The 12,092-nt window shown below is 47.7% G+C and overlaps 1 protein-coding gene across 1 annotated transcript in view; it reads right to left on the bottom strand.

Annotated features, from left to right (window-relative positions):
- The window catches only part of grip2b (glutamate receptor interacting protein 2b), a 95,734-nt gene extending 84,716 nt beyond the window's left edge, over window positions 1–11,018 (bottom strand). Inside the window, exons 1-7 of the mRNA XM_069942410.1 lie at window positions 10,860–11,018; window positions 10,255–10,292; window positions 9,821–10,005; window positions 9,618–9,698; window positions 5,989–6,124; window positions 4,450–4,595; window positions 668–754 (exon numbers count right to left, since the gene is read on the bottom strand). Coding sequence (XP_069798511.1) covers window positions 668–754; window positions 4,450–4,595; window positions 5,989–6,124; window positions 9,618–9,698; window positions 9,821–10,005; window positions 10,255–10,292; window positions 10,860–11,018 — 832 coding nt within the window. The remainder of the gene's footprint in view (window positions 1–667; window positions 755–4,449; window positions 4,596–5,988; window positions 6,125–9,617; window positions 9,699–9,820; window positions 10,006–10,254; window positions 10,293–10,859) is intronic.
- Between the last annotated feature and the right edge of the window lie 1,074 nt (window positions 11,019–12,092).

Genomic DNA, 12,092 nt, shown 5'->3' with positions numbered 1-12,092 from the left:
TTGGACAGGTATATGGATGGAATGGAGGGATATGGACTGATTGCTGGCTCTGTGGTCCTTTCCTTCAACTTGAACTCTCCTTGCAGGACCTCCTTACCCTTCCTACCAACATCATTGGTCCCTACATGGACCACAACCTCTGCCTGCTCACCCTCCCTCGTGAGAATACCGTGAACTTGATCGGAGTTATCTCGGACCCTGGTACCAGGCAACATACCATCCGGGATACTCAATCTCCTCCACAGGGTCTCTTATCTATCCCCCCACTACAGCTTGCCTCTTCTCCCCCATCCCTTCCCTTCTTAGCCACGGGATCAGATTCCATGCCAGAGAGCCGATTACTGTGGCATGTGCCTGGTAGGACGTTGCTCTCAACGGTGTCCAGAAAGGTATACTTGTTATTCAGGGAAACACCCACAGATTAGAGGGGCTGAAGTGGCCTGTTTCTGTGCTGTAATTGTTCAATGGTGACTCTTTGTCTGCCTCATGACAGGCAGAAGTCAATTTTGTGTAACATTACATGTTCTGTACTATTAAATGACAATAAATGAATCTTGAAAGCTATCGTAACATTCAATGAACAGCAATTTACAGTATCCCAGCACTCTGAATTAGACCATGCCCAAAACAATGAGAATCTAAAGGAGGAGACAACCAAAAGACTCACCCCTCATCACAAATCCAAAGCTGTTGCCTTCTCTATGGAGTGAGATTTCCACGGTCTTTGGAATAATTTTTGAGCTGTTTTCTGGAACTAAAATGAAAACACTTGAGATGACTTCCCTCACGGCCCCAGGCTAAGAACATAAAGAGTGAGGTGTCCACAGAATAGTCAGTACCCAAGGAATGGTCCCAGCTTCCAGTCCAACCCGCCCAAGGAGGCTGAAGAGGGAAGAGTTATAGAGTCATGCAGCAAGGAAAGCTCATGGCGCTCTCCCTGACTGACAACCTCCCATTTACACTAATCCCATTTTATTCTCCAAGTGCTCCTGCCCTCCACTGCACAGAATCAAAAACTCGCCAACACCCTCGGGACACTCTCTACAATAGCCAAATATCTACCAGTCCATCCATATGTGAGGAAAGCAGAGAAGTTGGAGAAACCCCACACGGTCATGGGGAGATGTGTAAACTCATCGCCTTGGAATCGAGCCTGGGTCCCCGGAGCAGTGAGTCACCAGCTCCACGCGTCGTTACGTCAAGGCCTATTCTGTTCAAGCTGTCGATCTTGGTGCCTGCCGTGGTCCCAAGCACTTGCCCACATTGCTTCCTGCAGTCCTCACCCTTTCAAGCCACATTCACTCAACCTAACTTGGAAAGCTGCCAGCCAAAAAGTAGGTTTCCCAGCCAAAGCAATGCTCTGAAATCAACTCCACTTACAAAGTTTGCTGCCATTGAATTCTGAAGTTGGAGTGTAACACAGGGGATCAGTTATGCGACCAACAGAATCTCTGGTTTGAGCATTTGCCTAGGAAGTGAAGTGCACCTCTCCAAAGCCCTCCCCACGGTGTCTGACTCGCTTTTCATTTCAACCTTACATCAATAACCTCTCTTATGAGACAGCTTAGCCCACAGAAACACGTTGGCTTTGTCTACTCATGCTATCAATAATTCCTCTCTCAGGCATTCCTGCATTGATCTATTGTAAAAAGACCCCATTTTTAAATAACCATATTTATATTTTCTTCTACGAGGCAGCGTCTTGGTGAATTAAGAATGTTGTAAAGATAAATCTCTCTCCTGTAACATATAATGAATAATTAAAAGCTGTGAATCCAATTCCTACTGCCTGGTGCTGCACTCCATTAATCAGAGCCGTAGAACCTTTCCAGTATGGATCTTACTCGCAAGTATCATATCGATGAATGGGCCACATGGATATAAACTGCTTTTGGGACTATGAAAATACACTTTAACAACCACATCTGATAAGGTAGTTGTTTGTCATTTACAATCACTGATTACTGCTTTTATTGATGAGTTAAACTTCAATGTTTCAGAAGAATGAGGGGGAACCTCATGGAAGCATTTTGAATGTTAAAAGGCCTAGACAGAGTAGATGTGGCAAAGTTATTTCCCATGGTAGCAGAGTCCAGGACAAGAGGACACAATTTCACTATTGAAAGATGCCCATTTATAACAGAGATGAGGAATTTGAATTTAAATTTAAACATACAGCACAGGCTATTTTGGCCCACTAGACCGTGCCACCCAAATTTACACCCAATTAACCTCCATCCCAGTACGTTTCAAATATTTTTAGCCAGAGAGTAGTGAACCTCTGGAGACACGGGCAGCTGTGGAGGACACATTGTTGGGTGTATTAAAGGCAGATAGGTATCTAAGCAATCAGAGTATCAACGATTATGGAGAGAAAGCAAGGGAATGGGACTGAGTGGAAGAATGGATCAGCTCAGGATGGATTGGCCTACTTCTGCTCTTGTGCTCGTAAGGTCAATGCATTCATGGAGTCTGTTTCTGAATTCATTTCTGGGGTTTCTCATTAACAATGGGAGTTTCTTGTTTTATTGTGGAACCATTGCCCTTTGGACGCACAGTGATGGCAACTTTTCAGTGCAAGGGACATTTGGATCGCCTTTCCCAGTTGTCCCTAGTGATTGCTTTGGGGTGATCTACCTGCAAAAAGAAGGCTCCTCAGGCAAAGTACCCGCTCTGAAGCTTCCTGACCTCATGGTGATAGGAGGGGAAGCAAGAAGGTAGAGGTGGAGATGAGAATGGCACTGGAGGTCCAAAGGTCCAGACCTGATGCACTGTTGGGAGATACCTCGAGGCACAATGGCACGCAAGTGTGCTGGAGAAACTGTTTTGACAGGCCCAAAGAGGTGTTTCAATGCAGATCCCAGGTCTCCTGTGTCTCCAGTTCCTGCCCCACTGGGAAGTTTCTCCCAAAGGAATTCAACTTTGATGCAAGCTTCGTAAGCCCCTCTTTCATATTTCAGATCCAGACCCCTCTGTCATTTCAGACCAGATGAAGGGTCCTGGCCTGAAATCCTTTTCCCTCCACAGATGCTGCTTGACCTGCTGAATTTCTCCGGAAACTTCTTTCTTACTCAAAAGAAAGTTTGATGAAACCACAAACGTTTGGTTGCTGGGCTTCAATGTCACCCTGTGACAGGATATTCTTGGACCAACTGTTTATGTCCTCCTAGCAGTTTGACCTTTGGTGGGCTTGAACATATTCAGTTTGTAGAGGCCTGTCCTGGGCCCAGAACAACTGGCATACAATCTAAACAATCTGCTGGGGGGGACTCACAGATCAAATAGCATCAGTGGAGAGAGAAAACCAGTCAGCGCTGTGGGCCATAACACTTCTTCAGGACTGAGAGTGTAGAGGCAATGGCAGCATTTCTCCCATCCCTCCCCTACCCTGTATAACTCACCTTCCTCCACCTCTCTGCCTTGCTTCCCTTTCCCTTTATCAGGCATCCTTTACCTCTTCTTGCCCACCCATGCCCCGCTGGCCCCAGTCCTAGCCCTCCCACCCTGACTTCACTCTGCCAGCTCTTTCTCCTCAAAACTCTCCGTTCTGATGAAGGGTTCCGGCCCACAACACTGCCCAGACTTCCTCTCCCACAGATGCTGCCTGGCCCACTGAGATCCTCCAGCAGGTTGACTTTAGCTTCAGATTTCACACCTGCAGTCTCCTCTGTGTCTCCAACATTTCTTCACAGTCATAGAGTCGGACAGCCACCTAGCGTGGAAACAAGCCCTTTGGGCCAACTTGCTCATGACAACCCAAAGGTCCTACCCACACTAGTCCCAACTACTTGCATTTGGCCTACAGATTTTTGCACGATCGATATGGAGAAATTCTGCTTTGCCAACAGAAAAATAGAATCTCAGGGTTCTATGTGATGTCTGACAATAATTCTGAACTTTGAATTTTTCCCATCTAAACCCATCCTAACCATCTATCCTTTTCTTTCTTAAATGTTGCATTAGTCCCTGTCTTAGCCATCTCATCCAGCAGCCTGTTCCATACACCCACCACCCTCTGTGCAAAAAAAAAAGTTACCCTTCAGGTTCCTGTAAAATTACTTCCCCCATGTTGCAGAATAGGTGCGTCTGGCTTCCTTCAGCAACAAGGAAAAGGGCATTACCAATTTCAGAGAAGCCCCAGAGGCAATGAATTCTTTCACATTTATCTCAAAGAGGTCTCTCCCAGCGAGAGATAATCCTCTGCCAGGGGTCATCCTTCAAGTTCAGATGTGTCATGGTTGATTCTGCACACACAACACATGATTGGATCTTGTCAGCAAATCAATTCACATTAGAGGAAGCATAAAGGTCTGACGCTAATGCCTGAAAGCCAGGGAATGTTCGTTCCTCTACTATCATTGCAAACCCATTAGAAAAGGGTGCCTCAAACACTCCCGGCCTGGTCTGACCCACTCTGTCCTGTAAGAGAATGTTTGAAGCTGTTCTCACCGACAGGGGGAAGCTCGTACTCCACCTCAAGGACCACTCGCTCTCCCACGTTCTTCAGTAAGCTGATAATCTCATCGTGCCGCAGTTTAGTCAGGTTGATCCCATTGACTGACTTGATGTAATCACCGATATTTAATTGGTCACTCCTGCAAGAACCAAGTGGACCAATCATTATTAGATTTACTAAGGTGGTTGAAAGAAAGAATCAGAAGATGCAGACCCATTTGTGATTGCATTCTCTTTGGGTGCTGAGGCATCATCTATTTAACTTTCTCACCAAGGGTGGTCCTCTGCAGATCTTCAATCTGTCCTAAATTCCATCTTCTACCAATCCACTTCTTGTGGACCTGTGGGCTTCTTGCAGAGAAAGCCCCTACAATCTCAGGTTTCACAAAGAGAAACTTCCGCCCACAAAATCCGTGCAAGCTCCCCGAGGGTTCCCATCATGGTACCTTCATTCTCATGGGAAGCGGGCATCAGAGCCTGGATTCGAGAAGGTGCTGAGGGCAGGAGCTCCCTAAGGGTCTTGGGCACTGAAGGCTTCCTGATCGATTCGGAGGTTTGGATTTGGAGCTCAGGCTGCCGATGAATCGAGCAGGAGTTTGTGCGGCTGCAGGGACAGCGGGTGTGCAGTGGGTGAACCCATGGACACTCAGTGTCTCTGAAGGGGCACTCTTTTGCTTCTCTTTCTCTCTTACAGTAAGGGGCAGCAGGCAACACTAATGGCAACTCCAAGGAGAACAGCCCAAAAGCTGTCAAACCTTTCTCATACACTAATCCCTTCATTCCCAGAATCATCTTTGTGAGCCTCCTCCTCTCCAATCAATGACAGCAGATCCTTTCTTAAATGAGGAGCCCAAAATTGTCCCCTTACTCCGTGAGGCCTCACCAGTGCCTTATAAAGCCATAATATTACATCCCTGCTCTTTCATCCTATTCCTTTCAATATGAATGCCAACATTGCTTTTGCTTTCTTCACCACCGACTTAACCTGGAGGTTAACCTTTAAGGTATCCTGCACGAGGACCCCCAGATCCCTTTGCACCTCCAAATTTTGGATTTTCTCCCCATCCAAATAATAGTCTGCTCTTTTATTCTTTCTACCAAAGTCCTAACCTTTCTCTGAATAGAGGGTCAGGACTAGTGGTGCCTCTTTGTGTGCCTGTACAGGCAAGAATAAGGAATACATTTTGCGGATTTATGTACATGACAAGAAACGGAGCCTTAAACTTTAAATCTAGTCACTCCTGACGAGCACGCTATCTCATTATTGTCTCATTCTTGATTTGGGAACTTGCTATATGCAAGTTGGCCATTTCTCCCAGGATGCAACTGGTGTGGTTGGAATTTTATGGCTGATTGGTGCACCCACACCTTCCCTCTTCCTCTCCGACTTTGGAGAGGCAGAGAGTCCCCTCCCGAGCTTGGAGTGAACTCAGAATGTTTTGGCTATCGGCAGTGGCAGAGTGAGAGGCGGATTCCTCACAATGCAGGATGGAGTCCGCACAGACATGGAGAATGGCGGAGATCAGATCTTACCTGGCAGCCAGCCCTCCAGGTCGTAGGTTCGAGACCCGTGGCCTCCCGTCTTTGTCGGTCCCACCAGAGATCGTCAGGCCAAGTGTGCAGCCTTCCTTCTTGATGAGTTCCACCACAGTAAGTCCCCTCAGCTCCTCTGTCACAGAGACACAATGGTGAAAGGCTGCACCATTCACAACCGGACCATCAAAAGCACCAGCAGTGCAGTATGATGTGCTGTGTAGCTTGATACGACAAACCACACATCTACAAATTTGCTGATGACACCACAGTGGTGGGCTGTATAATAAGGAGGCGATGAGTCAGCAGGACAGGAGGGAGACTGAAAACTTGGCTAAATGGAGTATGAGCAACAATCTCTCATTCATTGTCTCTAAAACCTGAAGCTGAATGTGGAAAACCAGAGGTGTACGATCCAGTGATCATTGGGGGGATCAGAGGTGGGGAGAGTTAGTAAGCTTAAGTTCTTGGGAGTCACTATCTCGGGCGAGCTTTCCTGTACCCGTCATACAAATGTCGTCGTGAAGAAAGCACGTCAGTGCCTCCTCTTCATTGGGAGTTGTGGACGTTCAGTACGACATCGAAAACCTTGGCAAACCTCTGCAGATGTGTAACTGGAAATGTGCTGACCGGCTGCATCACAGCCTGCTATGGGGGCAGAAAGCCCTGCAAAGGGTCATTGACACAGCCTAGTACATCACGTGCAATACTTGCCCCACCGCCAAAAACATCTATATGTCATGCTGGAGAGCAGCGACAATCATCAAGGATCCACACCACCCAGCACACACTGCCATCAGGAAAGAGGTCTAGGTGCCACAGGATTTGCATCTACAGGTTCAGGAATAGTTACTACCTCTCTACCATCAGACTTCTAAACAACAACTCAAAGACTCATTTAAGGACTCATATTTTGCTCATTATTATTTCCTGTATTTGCACAGTCAGTTTAACATTTCTTTCTTCTTGAGCACGGTTTAGTTACTAGAGATTAGAAAATCTGTCTATCCCACAGGATAAAGAATCTCAGGGTTGTATGTGATGCCATGTATGTACTCTGACAATCAATATGAACTTCAGAATTTTGAAAATGGTGAACATGAGAAGCATCTGTCAGGGAAATCTGTGGTGTGCTGGGGTTTAGTGCATAAATCAACCACTTAAATGGGAGGAAGATTTGGGGATTCAGTTTGATATAGATAATTGGAGGAAGATTAAGATTAATAAAGATACTGTGACAAGGTTAGTTAATGTTAGGTATAGGTTGGTAACTTAGAACTTTATACATCAATTATATTTAACTCCTGAACCCTTGAAACAATATAAATTGAGTGCTGCAGATTTGTCTTTTCGATGCAATGAGCAGAAGGGTACATTTTTGCATTCAGTTTGGGCATGTGATAAGATTAAAGGTTTTTGGGCTAAATTAAAAGACCGTTTGCAGGAATTTTTGAAAATATATTTTTCACTAGACTCAAAGCTTTTTTTAATTGGGGACCTTACTGAAATGGCTTTATTACATAAAGTATATAAATTTCAAATGGCAATTTTGAGATTGGCTTAAGCTGCAGCAAGGAAATGTCGAGCTGTTTTCAAAAATGAGGTCATGCATTCCAATGGAGAAGATCACTTATAATTTCAGAGATCAATATTATAGATTTAAAAAGATTTGGAGCCTATATTTGGATGATTTTAATTTGAAAATCTGAAACTGGTTGTGTCTGGCTGGATCTCCACATTGAATATTAAATAAATGATTGAAGTTGTTCTCCTTATCTCTTTTCTTTTTTCTTTTTATATGGGGAATAGGGGGGTGGATTTAGGTTAAAGGGTGGGGTAGAGGGGCGGTTGGGAGGGGGGGTTAGGTTGTAGATTTTTTTTTAAATGTTAGATTCTATAGTTTTTTTTCTATGTAACCATGTAAATTGCTTTTTGATAATTTGTTAATATTAATTCTGTACTTATGGTTTATTACTTTGTTTTTTAATAAAATATTTTTAAAAATACATGAAAAGCATCTTGACAGGGAAATTTGTGGTGTGCTGGGGTTTAGTGCAGTGCACACGCTTGCTGGAGAAACTCAGCAGGTCATGAAATAAGAGGCCAGTCAAGCTTCGGGCCTGAGCCCTTCATCAGAAGTGCCAAAATCAGGCAGCTGGCAAATGAAAAGGTGGGGAGAGGGGGAGGAATAAACAGATACAGGTGGGAGGATAGAATCTGCGAAATGATGGGAAAAGGCAGAGGGATAGCTAAGATGGAGTAGGAAAGGAAGGAGGTGGGGGAGCTGGAGGAAGAAAGGCAGAGGAGGAGAGAGAGATAGGCAGAGGGGAAGGTGCTAATGGGAATTATAGAAGTCAATATTGATGCCCTGGCTGGAGGCTGTAGAGATGGAATTTAAGGTGTTGTTCCTCCAATCTGTGGGTAACCTCGACTTGGCAGGACACAAGGTCTTGTATAGACAGGTCAGTGAGGCAATGGAGTGCCTGCAGTGGTTGGCCACTGGAGTGTCCTTACTATCACATCGGGCGTCACCTGTAATGAGGGCCGTTACCTGGACTGAGGGGCCGTTACCTGGACTGAGGGGCCGTTACCTGGACTGAGGGGCCGTTACCTGGACTGAGGGACCGTTACCTGGACTGAGGGACCGTTACCCGGACTGAGGGGCGGTTACCCGAACTGAGGGGCGGTTACCCGGACTGAGGGGCGGTTACCCGGACTGAGGGGCGGTTACCCGGACTGAGGGGCGGTTACCCGGACTGAGGGGCGGTTACCCGGACTGAGGGGCGGTTACCCGGACTGAGGGGCGGTTACCCGGACTGAGGGGCGGTTACCCGGACTGAGGGGCGGTTACCCAGACTGAGGGGCGGTTACCCAGACTGAGGTGGGGGGGGTTTACCCGGACTGAGAGGGGGGGGTTAACCCGGACTGAGGGGGGGGGGGTTACCCGGACTGAGGGGGGGGGGTTACCCGGACTGAGGGGGGGGGTTACCCGGACTGAGGGGCGGTTACCCGGACTGAGGGGCGGTTACCCGGACTGAGGGGCGGTTACCCGGACTGAGGGGCGGTTACCCGGACTGAGGGGCGGTTACCCGGACTGAGGGGCGGTTACCCGGACTGAGGGGCGTTTACCCGGACTGAGGGGCGGTTACCCGGACTGAGGGGCGGTAGCCGGACTGAGGGGCGGTAGCCGGACTGAGGGGCGGTAGCCGGACTGAGGGGCGGTAGCCGGACTGAGGGGCGGTAGCCGGACTGAGGGGCGGTAGCCGGACTGAGGGGCGGTAGCCGGACTGAGGGGCGGTAGCCGGACTGAGAACTAGCCAATAACTGGCCATTTGACTTCACCCTGCACATGCCACAGGAAGTGGGGCAGAGAGTGATGCAATTCCCAGTTGCCGGCATGATACAGGCCAGGACCCCGTGCCCAATCCACTCCGAGGAACTGGAGGCACCAGCTCCCACCCACAGTCTGCGGCGTTCCATGCTCCGCACTGCATCTCAGCCTCCAGTTTGTGCCCAGATAATTCTGCCTATAGCCCAGTTCCCATGCCAGCTCATCTGCAGGCTGTAGCAACTGCTCCATGGTTGGGCAGGAGCCATGAGAAGGATGGGAGGGGGGGTTCAGGCAGTACCTGGTATGCTTTGCCTCCTCGTGCACACTGCCGTCTCCGTAGCTGCTGTTTCTTTTCTCCCCTTGGTGTAAGGGACATCATCTGCAAGGGAAGCACAGGGCAGAGGGTTTAAATGGTGTAAGCGGTCTCCATGCTTTGTACCTCTTCATTGGGGCAGTAGATGTGATTCAAGTAGATGTGCAGCCCAGCTGCCTGCCATTCACTGCACGGCCAGCTGACTGCCGATAGGGCATGGCCTGGTCTCTGAGCTGGAAGGCACAGGTTCCCCAGCAAAGAGGGCAGCAAGTCTGCTAGCCCACGGTCCCAGCCCGATATGGTGGATGGGACACTCATTTCAGGCCCTGTGAAAGAAATGCTTCGCCTGATATCATTGTGGAACCAACACTGGCTAGGACAATAGGAGAGTTCTCCTGATCATTTCTGAACCTCAGAGGGGAGACAGGAACACAGTTCTTCCAAAAAGGCCCACCGTCTCTTATATGGTAGGTCATTGAAGGACATTACCTGGACTGAGGGGCGTTACCTGGACTGAGGGGCGTTACCTGGACTGAGGGGCGTTACCTGGACTGAGGGGCGTTACCTGGACTGAGGGGCGTTACCTGGACTGAGGGGCGTTACCTGGACTGAGGGGCGTTACCTGGACTGAGGGATGTCCCCAGTATTGAGGAAAGTTATCTATATTGAGGGACAGTATATGTATTGCAGGATATTACCCATACTGGAAGTCATACTTTCTAATGAAGGCATCTATACCAAGGAATATTACCTGTATTGAGATGGCTTAATCTATACAGCCTTAATGAATATACAACTAAATTTTATTATTTTTCATGAACCAAAGAATGCAAAGGAACATATTTCTGCATGGTACGAGACAATATCTGCCTCAACAGAGGAGGCTTTGCATCGGAGAGGCATACATAGTGTAAATATCTCTACGCATAGAGTTGCAGTAGGATCTCAGCGCGTCAGGCAGCACGTGCAGAAGGAAATAGGAAGTCAAGAACCTTCATCTGGACTGAATGTTGAGAGAGATTGCCAGTATAAAGATGGGAGGGGGAAAAAAATGACACAGGGGCCAGTCAGTGATTGGTGGACTGGGGAAGGATGACAGACAGAAGGGGCATAAAATGAGAGAGAAAATAAAGGGAGAGAAAAGGGGGGGGCAGATGGAGTCAGGTGGGGGAATGTGATGGTGGGGGTCAAGCTGGAGGGTGATAAAAACTAAAATGTGATAAATACAGAGGGTGACAACAGGAACTGGCTAGGGTGATGGATGGAACTCGTAAGGGGAGAGGGATGGAAGTGGGTGATGAGGGCCTGGATGGGGGAGAGAGGTGGAATATGGGAAACGGGACAAAATAGGACAGGAGAGAGGGATGGGGACACAGGAGGTGTCATCTAGTCGATGACCAGAAAATAAAAAGCCATTATGTTTCAGACTGCCAGGTGGAATATGAGGTGCTGTCCCTGCAGTTGGTGTTGGCCTCACCCTAAGAGTGGAGCAGGAATGTGTGGGAATATTAAGGGATGCAACAGGAGCTTGGGCCGCACAAAATCTTTGCAACCACTAGATGGAGCACGGACTCAGTGTTCTGATCCCAGGGGCTGCCCCATGAGCCATGCTGTCTCGAACTTCATACATGTGGGGATCGGGGGATCAGTGTTGGCCAGCAGTGCTGGAGCTCAGAAAAGGCATGGCACAAAATCTCCAACACTCCCACTGTGGAGCCTCAACACTGATCTGGCTCCTGAAGGGTCATTATGAAATAGAGCTGAAACCAAGTACATCCTCATAAAGGGTAAATAAATAAAATGTGCCTTAGACAATGTAAAAATACACAGAAATGATGAAGGAACTTTGTCAGTCTTTCAGCGTCCATAAAAAGCAAAGATATATTGCAGATGTTTCAGGCCTGAACCCTCCTTCAAGGAATAAGTGAAATGAGCAAGAAGCAGAAAATCTCAGAATTCAGATAATGCGGACTGGGGCGGGGTTTGTGAATTCAGACCAACAAAAGGTGTTCATTGGAAATATAAGGGAAGAGGGGAGAATTTATTATGTCTGCGCTAAAGGAGACGGAGGTAAGAGACAGAGTGGTGGTGGGGGCGGGGGGGGGGGGGGCGGAGAAGGGTAACGGGGGAATTAACAAAAGCCAGAAAATTTGATGTTAATGCCATCTGGTCAGAGGATGTCCAGTTAGAAGATGAGGTGCTGTTCCTCCAATTTGATCTCATGGTGCATGAGGCCATCAAGGGAATGGGATGGGGAATTGCAAGAGGTGGCCACTGGGTCTGTGCAACTCTATTGGGTTCTGTGACTGACTTACTGTATCTTATCTATTTGGGTCTTAAATAGATTTAATTAAACAGCCTCTAGTGCTTCGTTGGGGAAAGAACACGATGAGGTTAGTAGTCAACAATTTACAATGATGCTTGACAATATGAACCTGGCTATAATTCACTACTGACAAT

This window comes from Narcine bancroftii, chromosome 5 (genome assembly GCF_036971445.1).
Source record: "Narcine bancroftii isolate sNarBan1 chromosome 5, sNarBan1.hap1, whole genome shotgun sequence".
Taxonomy (NCBI): domain Eukaryota; kingdom Metazoa; phylum Chordata; class Chondrichthyes; order Torpediniformes; family Narcinidae; genus Narcine; species Narcine bancroftii.
Note: the sequence above shows the minus strand (reverse complement) of the source record. Positions and strands in the feature narration are given on the sequence as shown.